The following is a 14,053-nucleotide window of genomic DNA, read 5'->3' as shown; positions in this document are numbered from 1 at the left end:
TGTGGTAGGAAAGGTGTGGCCTATGCACTGTGAGATATATGTGATATTGTACCAAAGTGTACATTTGAAAAGTGTTTGGTGATGCAATGCAAATACATTCAGACATGCAAGTCCTGGATGCAGGCCAAATAATGTGTCCTTGTTGAATCTGCTCAGCAACGTCCCAGACTGCAATACACACATCCAACAGTAGGATGTGCTATAGTGTCAGCAATGAATGATTTCATGCTACAGTCAGTCATCAAAACATTTTTTTTTTTTTACAAATGAGCTGAAGAAGCATACCATTGAACCACAGCTGTGTGGAGTTAGACTGATAAATGTATCTGTGTGTAGTATGAGTAAAAGTATTCAATTGTAATATTCATTATTTGTGAGGACGTTTGTTTTCTTTCTTTAAAACCAAGAGAGCCTTCATAGGGATTTGAAACTGAAGGTCACTCAAGGTGTGTCTAGGCCCTAGGGAATAACATTTTAGTATGAGAAAGTTCTGGCTGAAAATCAATAAAAGTGTACTGACTATACTGACATAAAGCATTTACAAAACATTATACTTGAATTAGAAAGGACAACAGCTCAAGACTGAATAATATTGTTCAATACTGTGTTTAAAAATAAATATATATTTTAATTATCTTGAGACTGTTTAGCAGAAGATTTACACCTGATGGAAAAGCATTCCAGGTGAAGCTGGTTGAGAGAATGCCAAGAGTGTGCAAAGCTGTCATCAAGGCAAAGGGTGACTAATTTGAAGAATCTCAAATATAAAATATATTTTGATTTGTTTAACACCTTTTTGGTTACTACATGATTCCATATGTGTTATTTAATAGTTTTGATGTCTTCACTATTATTCTACAATGTAAAAAATAGTACAAATAAAGAAAAACCCTTGAATGAGTAGGGTAGAGCTCGAAGATTCAAGCCCCTTGGGTGCTGCCATAGAGTTACATTAGACGTGTCCATTCAAGAAGGCTCAAGGTCATTGGCCACAGATAAAATGACGTCACATCACATTATGTCTACAGTAGCTTTGATTGGACTGATATGAAGAGAAATAATGAAGAGAAATTATAGATAAAACGTATCAGTGCTCATCGGCTATGGACATAAACATTACGCAAGAAGTTGGAAATCGCAAATTCAACAATGAGTGGTTTGGAAGGAATATATGTGGCTAACTGAAAGCATTGCAAAGCAATCATTAGCCTGCTATTCAGTGGAGTGGCTGTGTGGTCCCAAGTCTAAGGGTCTCTCTTCCTAGTTTAAAATTATAAACATTCAACATTGGCCATGCTGTCAATGAACCATGATTTGTGCCTCGCTCAAAACAACTGTTAACGCGGAACTGCAAAATCTGACTTTAGTGAGTTCAAGACAACTGGGAACTCGGGAAAAATGAGCTACGTTTTGAACTTTCATCCAAATCGGAATATTAAATTGGGAACTCGTGCCTCTTTCTAGAGCTACGACCTGAAGATCACTGACGTCATCATGATTCAACCTTTTTTCTCTTCAGAGTTTTTAGGTTTCTTGAAAGCATCATAAATCCAGAGAATGCCAGACTTTGATGATAAAGTTTGATGACAAAATATGCCCACGAAGGACCGCCGCGCCACCTTCCTGTTCAAGTGAGCACAGCACAAAAAGGTGAGTCAAAAAATGTCTTGTATGTTGCTGCATAAATGATGTAATATGCCAGGGATGTCACGTTCCTGACCTTATTTCCTTTATTTAGTCTGTGTTTAGTTGGTCAGGACGTGAGCTGGGTGGGCATTCTATGTTTTGTGTTTCTATGTTGGGTTTGTTGTTTGGCCTAATATGGTTCTCAATCAGAGGCAGGTGTTTGTCATTGTCTCTGATTGGGAACCATATTAAGGTAGCCTGTTTGCACTGTTGGTTTGTGGGTGATTGTCTTTGTGTTCTGCACCAGATAGGACTGTTTTTGGTTTTCACATTTATTGTTTTGTAGCTTGTAGTGTTCACGTTATTATTCTTTATTAAACATGTTGAACACTAGCCGCGCTGCGTTTTGGTCCTTTCCTTCATCCCAGGAAGAAAGCCGTTACAAGGGAGATATGTATACTGTAGCTAAGAAAGTAATGCTAAGTGTATGTTGTGTAGAAAGCTGTTAGTAACCCTTGTGCCTCCCCCTAATAATTTGGTCTATTTTCACCTCTTAATTTCACCTACTGTTCTGACTTGTTGGTGCACATGTAGCCTATAATCTGTTTTTGAGAAATTGAATCATGGAATATTGTAAGAGCTTTCAGTGTCTGCTTATATGCCCCCTTTATTTATCCAATGGTTCTGACTTGGTGGACAAGGAGCATACTGTAAGAAAGGCCCATGTTCTGAATTCTGTCGCTGTACATTTCAAAAGTGCTGAACAAATAGTTATATTGGCTAAGTCCGTCCTAGCTCCCTCATTAATGTCTTAATCGAAATTACGGATTGCCTCTTATCCGTTTGTCGTCCCCATATGCCATAGTTTGTACATCTCAATTGTCAGTAGAAACCACATTTGTTTAAGCAAGTCAGCCATATCAGCTATGTTTTTTTTTAAAGGCAGTAAATGAGGCTGAATGAACTGTTTCGCTGACAGACAAGGCTCTGCTGATAGCCAGGTGTACCAGTGGTAATGTGTTGGGACTGTATCCCACAGTTTTTTTTTGTTGCCCCACCAACATTTACATGCTAAAATCACCACTGGTTACAACAAACAAATAAGTATTTCATAGCTTAATTTGGTTTAAATAACTTTTTTATATGAAAGTAAAAAATAAAAAAACATTCAATATTACATCAACATAACAAATAGATTATATACATAGGAAAAATGTTGGTTAAGCATGCAATATATCAGAATGTATACTGAGTGTCATCATAATTCTAACACATGCAAGAAAGAGTATGTAACGCTGACTATGGAAAGCACTGTAGATCATCTGATCCATGCAGGTGCTTCAGTTCCATCTGGTTCCGTGGTGGGATCAACCCAACCATGAACCCCATCATGGTTTGAAAAAAGGGGAGGACCCCCGGTCCCTGGTTCTATACGCCCAATGGTGTTCTGGTCAACCCAACATATAGAATAACATTAAGAATTCAAATAGTTAGACAAAGTAAGGTTGACATAAGATGGCCATACAAAATATAAATATCAGGTCTGCTCATAAGTTGGGGTACCAAAGATGGACCACCACCAATGACATTGCAAAAACCTTTGTTCCCGCAGTGCAACACGATATTTGGACACATCTTCTCTTCCCTAATTTCTCTCCTTCTCTTCCCTAATTTCTTTCCTTTTACTCTCACCCTCTTCCCGTTCTCTTTTTTTCACATTTACTTTTGTCATATTCTGTGCCCATACTCTTTGGTCTCCCCCTCTCCCAGGCTGTGTCTCTCATTATTGGTCTAGCTCGTTGCTGTCTTGGCTGCAGGTTCTGTAGTGGCGCTGGCAGAACTCCCGAATCCGTGTACACGCCTCCACCATCATCTCCTCTGGTACGGTCACCACGATCCGGAAGTAATTTGGGTACTCAAATGCCTGCAGGGAGAAGAGAATTGTAAATGACAAAACAAGGTAATTTCTCTACCCATGGTAGACAGAGAGGATGGATGAGTCCATTAGATGGATGGATAGATAGATAACAACATGTAAACTATATTTAGTCTCCAAATGTTTATTGAAAACATCAATATATTTGCACAATGAGCTCTTGTTGTCTCTCAAATACATCGTTACAGTTATTGGTTCGCTAGCTAGTGAATTTTTGCCACATTAGCATTGACATGAAATCAGTCAAAACACCTTAAAACAAGACATGGTATCAAGAACAACCACCTACGATTCCCTACATGGTAGCTACTTGTCATTGCCCTTACAAAAACAGATTGCAGTTAGAGTGCAGTATAATTGCAGTATGTTTCAAATACTGCATCCAAAATACCACAGTGCAGTTTTTCTGGAATTACTGCGTTTAAAATGCCACAATCGACTGCAGTTACTGCACTTCTACTGCAGTTTCAAAACTGCAATCTTTTTTGTCGGGGTGTTGCTAGCTTTCTGATTGTTCAGAATCATAACAAATCATGGCTTCCACTCACATCGATAGGCATGCATAATTCTCTTGACGTTGTCAGCCAACGCGTCAATAGATAGATAGATATATGTGTGTGTCTGGTGTTTTACCGTAGCAGGCAGGCAGAAGACGGACTGCTCAGTTACCAGACGCTCAGTGAACTGCACATCGTTCTGGAACTCTGGGAAGTGTTCCATCTCAATTCCCACCTAGAAATACCAAGACACACATTAAGTATCCTACTAAGCATTTAACGACAGGAACGTCTTTTTTGGTCCTGTCTGGCCCGGCCGCCTTGATTTCAATGTCCACAGACAACCTATAATTCGTTAAGATTTGGTCCGGTCCAGACCGGCAATAATAAAATATTCTATTGCAATCTTCAGTTGTTTCCTCTTTCCTATATTAAGGCTTGAAAAAGTATTATTGTGATATAATGCATACGTCATTGAGAATGTACAGTATGTGCAGTTGAAATTTGGTTATAGAATCAATAAACAAAAAATACGTACAGTTGAAGTCGGAAGTTTACATACACTCGTTTTTCAACCACTCCACAAATTTCTTGTTAACCAACTATAGTTTTGGCAAGTCGGTTAGGACATCTACTCTCTGCATAACACAAGTAATTTTTCCAACAATTGTTTACAGACAGATTATTTCACTTATAATTCACTGTATCACAATTCCAGTGATCAGAAGTTTACATACACTAAGTTGACTGTGCCTTTAAACAGCTTGGAAAATTCCAGAAAATTATGTCATGGCTTTAGAAGCTTCTGATAGGCTAATTGACATCATTTGAGTCAATTGGAGGTGCACCTGTGGACGTATTTCAACGCCTACGTTCAAACTCAGTGCCTCTTTGCTTGACATCATGGGAAAATAAAAATAAATCAGCCAAGACCTCAGAAAACAAATTGTAGACCTCCACAAGTCTGGTTCATCCTTGGGAGCAATTTCCAAACGCCTGAAGGTACCACGTTCATCTGTACAAACAATAGTACGCAAGCATAAATACCATGGGACCACGCAGCCGTTATACCGCTCAGGAAGGAGACGCGTTCTGTCTCCTAGAGATGAACGTACTTTGGTGCGAAAAGTGCAAATCAATCCCTGAATAACAGCAAAAGACCTTGTGAAGATGCTGGAGGAAACAGGTACAAAAGTATCTGTATCCACAGTAAAACGAGTCCTATATCGACATAACCTGAAAGTCTGGTCAGCAAAGAAGAAGCCACTGCTCCAAAACCGCCATAAAAAAGCCAGACTACGGTTTGCAACTGCATATGGGGACAAAGAGCATACTTGTTGGAGAAATGTCCTCTGGTCTGATGAAACAAAAATAGAACTGTTTGGCCATAAGGACCATCGTTATGTTTGGAGAAAAAAGGCTTGCAAGCTGAAGAATATCATCCCAAACGTGAAGTACGGGGGTGGCAGCATCATGTTGTGGGTGTGCTTTGCTGCAGGAGGGACTGGTGCACTTCACAAAATAGATGGCATCATGAGGGAGGAAAATTATGTGGATATATTGAAGTAAAATCTCAAGACATCAGTCAGGAAGTTAAAGCTTGGTCAAAAATGGGTCTTCCAAATGGACAATGACCCCAAGCATACTTCTAAAATTGTTGCAAAACGGCTTAAAGACAACAAAGTCAAGGTATTGGAGTGGCCATCACAAAGCCCTGACCTCAATCCTATAGAACATTTGTGGGCAGAACTGAAAAAGCGTTTGCGAGCAAGGAGGCCTACAAACCTGACTCAGTTACACCAGCTCTGTCAGGAGGAATGGGCCAAAATTCACTCAACTTATTGTGGGAAGCTTGTGGAAGGCTACCCGAAACATTTGACCCAAGTTAAACAATTTAAATGCAATGCTACCAAATACTAATTGAGTGTATGTAAACTTCTGACCCACTGGGAATGTGATGAAAGAAATAAAAGCTGAAAGAAATAATTTTCGCTACTAATATTCTGACATTTCACATTCTTAAAATAAAGTGGTGATCCTAACTGACCTAAGACAGGGCATTTTTACTCTGATTAAATGTCAGGAATTGTTCAAAAAAATGAGTGGACACATAAGACTCGCCATGAGGTACATGGCTCCTGATGGCATCACGGGGGTCAGCCCAGGAACAGTGGACAGTTCAGAGAAACAGATCTCGGAGTTTGACTGAGAAAGAAGCAGGAAACTAGTCAATAGACAGTCAGTCGGACAATCAGACAGATATCCAGATAAATCAATATGTTAGACTACTACCATCTGCATATAAAATAATTGGGGAAGGTTCAAGGGAGGGGGACTCACCTCGAGGAAACTGATGGTTCTGTGGTAAAACTCCTGGGGCGTGTCGTTCAGGATGCTCTCTATCGCACCCTGGACAATGGTGCAGGCACCCAGAATCCTCTGGCTAAGCTTAACCAGACCCTGACGAATCTGAAAGCAGAAGAGACAGATTAGGTACATTAGAAGTGATTCCAAACCCCAGAGGACACAGATTAATCTTACCATATGTGTATTGGTGTAGCGTATGTGTATAGATAAACTGGACTTCACATTCAGTATGCGAGTAGTGAGAGGCTGAAGTACTTACCTCTTTTCCGAAGATTTGATTCTTGTCGTGGATGAGGATCCAACCTAGCCTCCAGCCAGGGACTAGCCATCGCTTGGCCAGACCACCACACGCTAGGATGGGCACATCACTGCTGAGGGACGCCGTAGATTGGTATGTGCAACCTGGAAACACCTGATCATGGAGATACAGTACACACTCGCATCAATACAAAACATACTGTAGAAGACAATGTAAAATAATCAGGGTTAGTTTACATTAAAGGGGAAATGTTTTAATATTTTGATTCTATTCATAATACAGAGCATTACACTCAGGGCTGGGCGAATTACTTGAAAAATACACCCAGCCACTAAGCAGAATGTGGCCAGTAAAAAAGGAAAACGGTCATTTAAATGTCTGACCCTCCCTTAAGGTAACTGTCTGGTACGATAAAGACGGCAATAGACAGATGCGACAGATGCAGGAGAAATATGATTATATGCCATCCAAGTGCTTGGGCAGTGAACAGGGTGGAGCTGTGTTGACTAACCAAAGATGTCCTATTGACACAAAGTCCCTGATGTTTCAGTTCCCAGTGAAAGTGGGGATCTGACTTTTTTGGTTAAAATAAGTTTCTGTGGAAAGCAACCAAGGAGAGCAAATTTGGAAGTTTTGGAGATTTCAAATAAATTAGAACAGAGCTTCCATTCCTACCTAAAGAAGACTTCTGAGCTGTGTGAATCAGCACAGCTTTCAATGATGTTAAAAAATCTGCCATTACAGTGTGTTTGAGGCAAACACTTGCAGCCCACATCGTGATTTTAGATCAAGTAATTCAAAATGTATTCAGCTGTTTTTAAGTGTGTAACTGTAATCCAATTACAATTTTTTAAAGAAGTTAGATAACTCCAGTTGTACCCAACTCTGACTACAGTACAGTGCAAATATCAAATCAAATCATCAAATCAAATGTATTTATAAAGCCCTTCTTACATCAGCTGATATCTCAAAGTGCTGTACAGAATCCCAGCCTAAACCCCCAAACAGCAAGCAATGCAGGTGTAGAAGCACGGTGGCTAGGAAAAACTCCCTAGAAAGGCCAAAACCTAGGAAGAAACCTAGAGAGGAACCAGGCTATGAGGGGTGGCCAGTCCTCTTCCGGGTGGAGATTATAACATAACATGGCCAAGATGTTCAAATGTTCATAAATGACCAGCATGGTCAAATAATAATAATCACAGTAGTTGTCGAGGGTGCAACAAGTCAGCACCTCAGGAGTAAATGTCAGTTGGCTTTTCATAGCCGATATGGTCTTTCTTCACCCATTGAAAAATAAAGCACTTCAACTTAATCAATCAATACCAACAACACCATCAAAAACAACAACATGCCAAAAATGTGTATTAATAGGTAAAAATGATGAAACTAATTTGACCATAACAAAGTTTGTGAGGGATTTCATAACTTTATGTAATGCAAATGTATTGTTATGCACTGCTCGTCTAAGAGAAAAAGACAAAGAGATGGAAGGAGAAAAGGAGAGAGAGAGAGAGCAGAGAAAAAAAGTGGTGGTATGGTAACCGTAGCAAGCTGGCTTTCATTAGAGCTGAGGCCTTGATGACGGGTGGGAGATCCGCCCCGCGTGCTATTGGTCAGAGCACAATGACTGACAGTTCAGAAAAAGAACATCCCAAACCTCACCTCAGATCTAATTTACAAAGCATTTATGGCTCCGCTCTAAGCTCTCGTGAGCTGTGTTTTTTTTCTCACAGAGAGGAGCCCATAGGGGCCCATAAGGAAAGAGCCTGGTGCTTGTCAAACATTCCCCTCTAACCATGAGATGGAACTTATGCTGCCCAGACACATAATGCCTCCACGCAGCCCCTAAACAGGCACCCCTCCACACAGCCCCTAAACAGCCACCCCTCCACACAGCCCCTAAACAGGCCCCCCTCCACACATCCCCTAAACAGGCCCCCCTCCACACAGCCCCTAAACAGGCACCCCTCCACACAGCCCCTAAACAGGCACCCCTCCACACAGCCCCTAAACAGGCACCCCTCCACACAGCCCCTAAACAGGCACCCCTCCACACAGCCCTTAAGCACCCCTCCACACAGCCCCTAAACAGGCCCCCCTCCACACAGCCCCTAAACAGGCCCCCCTCCACACAGCCCCTAACTAAACAGGCACTCCTCCACACAGCCCCTAAACAGGCCCCTCTTCACAGCCCCTAAAGAGCCATCCCTCCACACAGCCCCTAAAGAGCCATCCCTCCACGCAGCCCCTAAACAAGCACCCCTCCACGTAGCCCATAAACAGGCACCCCTCCACACAGCACCTAAACAGGCACCCCTCCACACAGCCCCTAAACAGGCACCCCTCCACGCAGCCCCTAAACAGGCACCTTGTCGTTAAAAAAGGGGCCCTCCCACCCCCACCCACTTCTTCTCCCCCGCTCTCGCACTCGCATATTACCCTCACATCTGCATTAATCGCAAACACATGCGGCGAAAAGTGCACAGTCATTCTGAGTACTTCTGTTCTAGTGGTTAGAGTGTTGGGCTAGTAACTGAAAGGGCCTTGTTTTGAGTCAACATTGTGAAAAATCTGTCGATTTGCCCTTGAGCAAGACGCTTAACCCTAATTTGCTCCAGGGGCTCTGTACTACTATGGCTGACCCTGTAAAAAAAAAAACATTTCACTGCACCTATCCTCTGTATGTGACAGTAGTATTATTATTATATTATTGTATAGTTTTTTGTACTGAGCGAGACATTGGTGAATTCTGAGCCCATGTGATTTATGCACTCAGCGACCCCAATCACCCCCCCATAGCATTCCCAATCACCCCCCCATAGCATTCCCAATCACCCCCCCCCATAGAATTTTAGCAACCAGAACATATCTTCATATTGCTCCTTTAAATTCATAGACAGAGCTATTGATGCATTTACATTGAAGTTGAAGTAAAAGTAAAGTTGAAGTAAACAAGCTTATATTTTGGGTTCCGATGGGCTACGACAATTGAGCTAAGCTCATGAGGCATTTATAAGTTATGTTGTTCAAGAATCAATGAGTATACAGTATATCATTCATTTATAAGTACAAAAATAGATGTAGCAACTGCGAATTTCCCTTTAAGCTATCCATAAGAAATTCTCAACACAGCTCTCAGAAATTACAGAGCAGAGGAGCGCCTCTTGTCTACAGTTTACCTCTGTGGCTCATCCTTGGATACCCAGCAGAGCTAAGCCAGAGAAAACCTCCCTGTAACTGCTACAGAATGTTAAAGAATGTGCCTCGCTGGTATTATGTATTACATGGGGCCTAGTGGCCAGGATGTAGGCTATACCCCAGAACCAGCAGCCTACTCCTGGACGCATGACCAGTCTACTACTGTATTGCACACCTCCATAGACCAATCCTCCTCCATGCCAGAAGACAATCCAATATAGATTCCTCTCCTTAGTCTCCTATTATGCAATAGACTCAATGCCAGTTTCTGTATTAGTCTGTATGAGTGTCTGTCTCTGTTGTGTTTGTTTCTGAGAGTGCTTCTGTGTGTATGAACTCACCATGTCACCATAGATCTCATCAGCCAGGATTGGGACGCAATGTTTGGAGGCAACTAGACAAGAGAATAGACACATTCAAAAATATTACAATTAGAAGTGGATTCATTATAGGAACCAAATGCTTATATTGTGTTATAGTGAGAGGGAACACTGTGGCCAGGGGGTGAAGGAACAGGGCTCACCAGAAAGGATGTTCTGTAGATGCTCTTTACTGTAGACGGAGCCACAAGGGTTGGAGGGATTATTGACAATCAGGCAGGTTGTCCTGTCATCTATCAGGCTTTCCATGTGTTGGAGATCGATCTCCCAAGACTTCTCTGGCTGCAAGGACAGACAAAGTCACCACGAGTCAGAGAGCAGACATAAGGCTACTTACTGTACATGCACTACACAGACGCTGGAAAACAGACAAATCTGCAGATTCTGCACCGTCCTAACTGTCTTAACTGACCTTTGATCTCATAGGCTGCATTTACACAGGCAGTCCAATTCTGATCTTTTTTCCACTAATTCGTCTTTTGACAAATCAGATCAGCTCTGAAAAATATGTGTGAAAATATCTGATGTGATTGGTCAGAAGATCAATTAGTGGAAAAAATATCAGAACTTAGTCAAATATCAGAACTTAGTCTGTGAAGATGTAGGTTTTCAGATGTTTTCAGAAGATGGGCAGGAACTCAGCTGTCCTGACATTATGAGGAAGCTCTGTGAGAGTTCTAATAATGTATAAGTGGATTGTATAGGTGAATCAATAGCAGCTCTTAACACTGTGTGCAGTTGTCATATACACATCATGACCTCAAGAGTCACGACATTCTACTGTGTGCCTGAGTGACTTCATGTTTTTTATGGATGTAATTCAACTAAAATGTTATGTAGCTACAAGTATTTATCTGTATTTGTGTGTGTGTGTGTGTGTGTGTGTGTGTGTGTGTGTGTGTGTGTGTGTGTGTGTGTGTGTGTGTGTGTGTGTGTGTGTGTGTGTGTGTGTGTGTGTGTGTGTGTGTGTGTGTGTGTGTGTGTGTAAGCCTAGAGGAAAGAAAGCCATCCAAAATGATTTATAAGTAAGTACCAGATATGTGTCAATGAGGAAGAGCTCTGCATTTCCCCCACTCTTTCTCTTTCAACAATCTATTTTCCCCCCTTCTTCGCTCTCTCTTGCTAACATCCAGTTTTTCTCTTTGACTTATTTTCCCTCTATTTTGCTCCTCCCCCCGTGTCCAACACTCACCAGAAGGTTGTACAGTTTGACCTGGATGCCCAGAGACACAGCCAGAGTCTTGTAGAGGGAGAATCCAGGGCAGGGGACTAGGATGTTGTCTCCAGGGTTACACAGCACTGTAATGGCCAGATCTATAGCCTGACTGCAGCCACTGGTCAGAAGGACATCCTGCATGGAAGAGAGAGGAAGATAACAAGATATTTTTTTTATGTCCTCTAGTTTTGGAGAGAAAATAAATTACAGTAGCAAGACAGGTGAATATATGATGAAGAAAAAAAGAGAGTTTGAATGAGTTAAAGCAGGTAAACGATGAGAGGTAAACACACCTCTGCCTCCAAGGGGGCCTCGGGGCAACTGTAGAAGTTTGCCACCACCTCTCTGCTCTTCTGATAACCTGTTGATGAGTAGAAGACAACATCTTATATTTTGTACTGTAGTACTGTATACTGAACTCGGTAGTCTGCTGGGAGAAAGGGAGATTTCGCCTGCATCCGTCCTTAGGGCTACAATCATCATTAATCATAGAGTGGAACCCTTTCAGTTCATCTGCAGACAGTCAATTGGCCCTATTTTACGTAGCTCTCTCAACTTCCCTGACTGAAATTACTTTAGCCTCCAACTTCTCTTCCCCTTGCAAGCCGCCCAACTCCCCTATAGCTGTGTCTCATCTCATATCCTCCAAATTCCCATTTAAATAAAATACAAAAAAATAACTTCATTCCTAGTTTTTTTACACTTGACAAGCTTTTTGAAATGTTGGTGCTGTGGTGAGAAAGTGCTTGCGTGAGTCTTACCAACAGACGGAGCATAGCCATTGTATTTGTGTGAGTCAATGGCGTCCTTCATGGCCTGGAGAACTTTGTCATCAGTAGGCAGGTTCCCGAACACAGTAGGGTCCCCTGATGGAATGACAGGAGGACAAAGGAGTACATAAGAAACATAATTCTGACCAACTCCACTTCACAAGTGAACACACTGAGCATATGCAAATGAGATAGTGGTGTAGCATCTCACCAATGGACAGAGCAATCATGGGCTTCTCAGGGTTGGGTGTGAGCTTCATCCCATCCACAATGGCACGGATAGGATTCAAGGTGTTGATTGACATCTCTGAGGGCCGGATGTTCCATCGCTGCCTGCAGCTCTTCTGCTTGGCCGGACAAACAATGCCTTTCACAGCTTTATGATGGTTACCGTTTCCATTAAGACCTTTTCCATTGACACAAACGAGAGCATTCTTCTCATGGATACCACTCCCATTAATTTTCACCTCATAGGACTGGTTCTCCATGTTGCAACTGCAGCTGAAGATGGGAGAGATAGGAAGGAAAAAAGGCTAGGGGAAAAAAGATAGGACCAACAAATAGATTTTCATGAATAATTCCTGCATTATAAATTGTTGTAAAATATCATACAAATAAAATATATTAGGATTATTCGTTAATATTCAAATGACTAGTCTAATAATCAATTCGAAAACTGAAAATCAACTTGTTGGATAAAAAAAACATCAGTGCAGAGAAGTAGGCTAGCCCAGGTGTTAAATTACCCATGAAAACTCAACAGGTGCGATGTTTATATAATCCAGTTTGAGATCAAAAGCGCTGCAAGGGCTGTTCTGAACTAATTGAACTATGTGCGCAGTTAGTTGAACATCTGAGTAATGAAGAGCGATATACCGATCAGACTGGGACACCTCAAGTTATTGATATGATCTTATTAATGGCTATCTCATCACAACGCCGTATAAATAGCAGTATAAATGGGGTGTATAGTCCATTAGCAATGAAAACTATGTATATAATGCAAAAACAATAGATCAAATCTATCCTAATCAACTCAAATCTATCCTAATCAACTCAAATCTAACCTAATAAAATGTCATCTAAACAAGTCTGATCTGATACAGCCTGAAAAAATATACAAACAAGACAATTGAAATTAAGACAGAAACAACAAATATTCTAAAACTACATATAATAGGCATCTCTTTGGAATAAGGTAATATTTGTTTTTGCATGCGTAATAATAAACATGTGATCTATACCTCAAATAAAAAGCTATAATACATTTACCAGGCGTAGCTTATTTGAAATTGCCTCTAAATAAATTGGACACTTAGGCTACTTGCTAGAGGTAGTTAAATGCGTTATCATACATTTAAATAACAATAGTCCTTTTAAATACCTTTACAATCTCAAAAGAATTTCACACTGCAAATGAAGGAATTCAGGTAAAATACTGAATATGAACAAAGACTGACTGATAAATCCGTTATAAGCCGGCTTTATAACAAGCCCCCCGAAAATGGTAGCTGTTGAGCCTTGCCCGTATTTTCATTGGTGGAGACTGAGGGTTGTGCCATACACCCCCGTTACATCATTCCCAAAAATGTAAAACACTGCAAGGTTTGGGTTAAACGGCATTAACTCTTTCCAAAAGACAGATACCAGACTCATGAGAGGAGACCCATGGGACCCCAGCTGTCCTCGTGCGTAATGCGCACAGGAGAGACGCTCACATCCGATGCCCCGCACAACAATTACTAAGCAGAAAAAGTACGAGTGAAAAATGTGTGAATATGTCTGGCCATAACATGTTATTAGT

General features: G+C 41.3%; 1 protein-coding gene across 2 annotated transcripts; it reads right to left on the bottom strand.

The window, feature by feature from the left end:
* Positions 1 to 2,746: 2,746 nt before the first annotated feature.
* On the bottom strand, positions 2,747 to 13,764 carry tat (tyrosine aminotransferase). 2 transcript variants are annotated; one of them, XM_071343141.1, is made up of 12 exons: positions 13,634 to 13,764; positions 12,461 to 12,782; positions 12,241 to 12,345; positions 11,773 to 11,840; positions 11,456 to 11,614; positions 10,407 to 10,545; positions 10,225 to 10,277; positions 6,686 to 6,838; positions 6,400 to 6,528; positions 6,181 to 6,264; positions 4,196 to 4,294; positions 2,747 to 3,550 (listed from the first exon to the last, which is right to left on the bottom strand). In XM_071343141.1, exons 2-12 carry the CDS (start codon positions 12,735 to 12,737, stop codon positions 3,410 to 3,412), a joined length of 1,407 nt encoding a protein of 468 aa, XP_071199242.1. In that variant the 5' UTR covers positions 12,738 to 12,782; positions 13,634 to 13,764; the 3' UTR covers positions 2,747 to 3,409. The 2 variants fall into 2 exon arrangements, with proteins under 2 accessions (XP_071199242.1, XP_071199243.1); XM_071343142.1 differs by having other exon boundaries at positions 12,461 to 12,750; positions 13,634 to 13,744.
* Positions 13,765 to 14,053: the final 289 nt, after the last annotated feature.

This window comes from Salvelinus alpinus, chromosome 15 (genome assembly GCF_045679555.1).
Source record: "Salvelinus alpinus chromosome 15, SLU_Salpinus.1, whole genome shotgun sequence".
Classification (NCBI taxonomy): domain Eukaryota; kingdom Metazoa; phylum Chordata; class Actinopteri; order Salmoniformes; family Salmonidae; genus Salvelinus; species Salvelinus alpinus.
The sequence above is the reverse complement of the archived record's forward strand: the minus strand, read 5'-3'. Positions and strand labels throughout refer to the sequence as shown.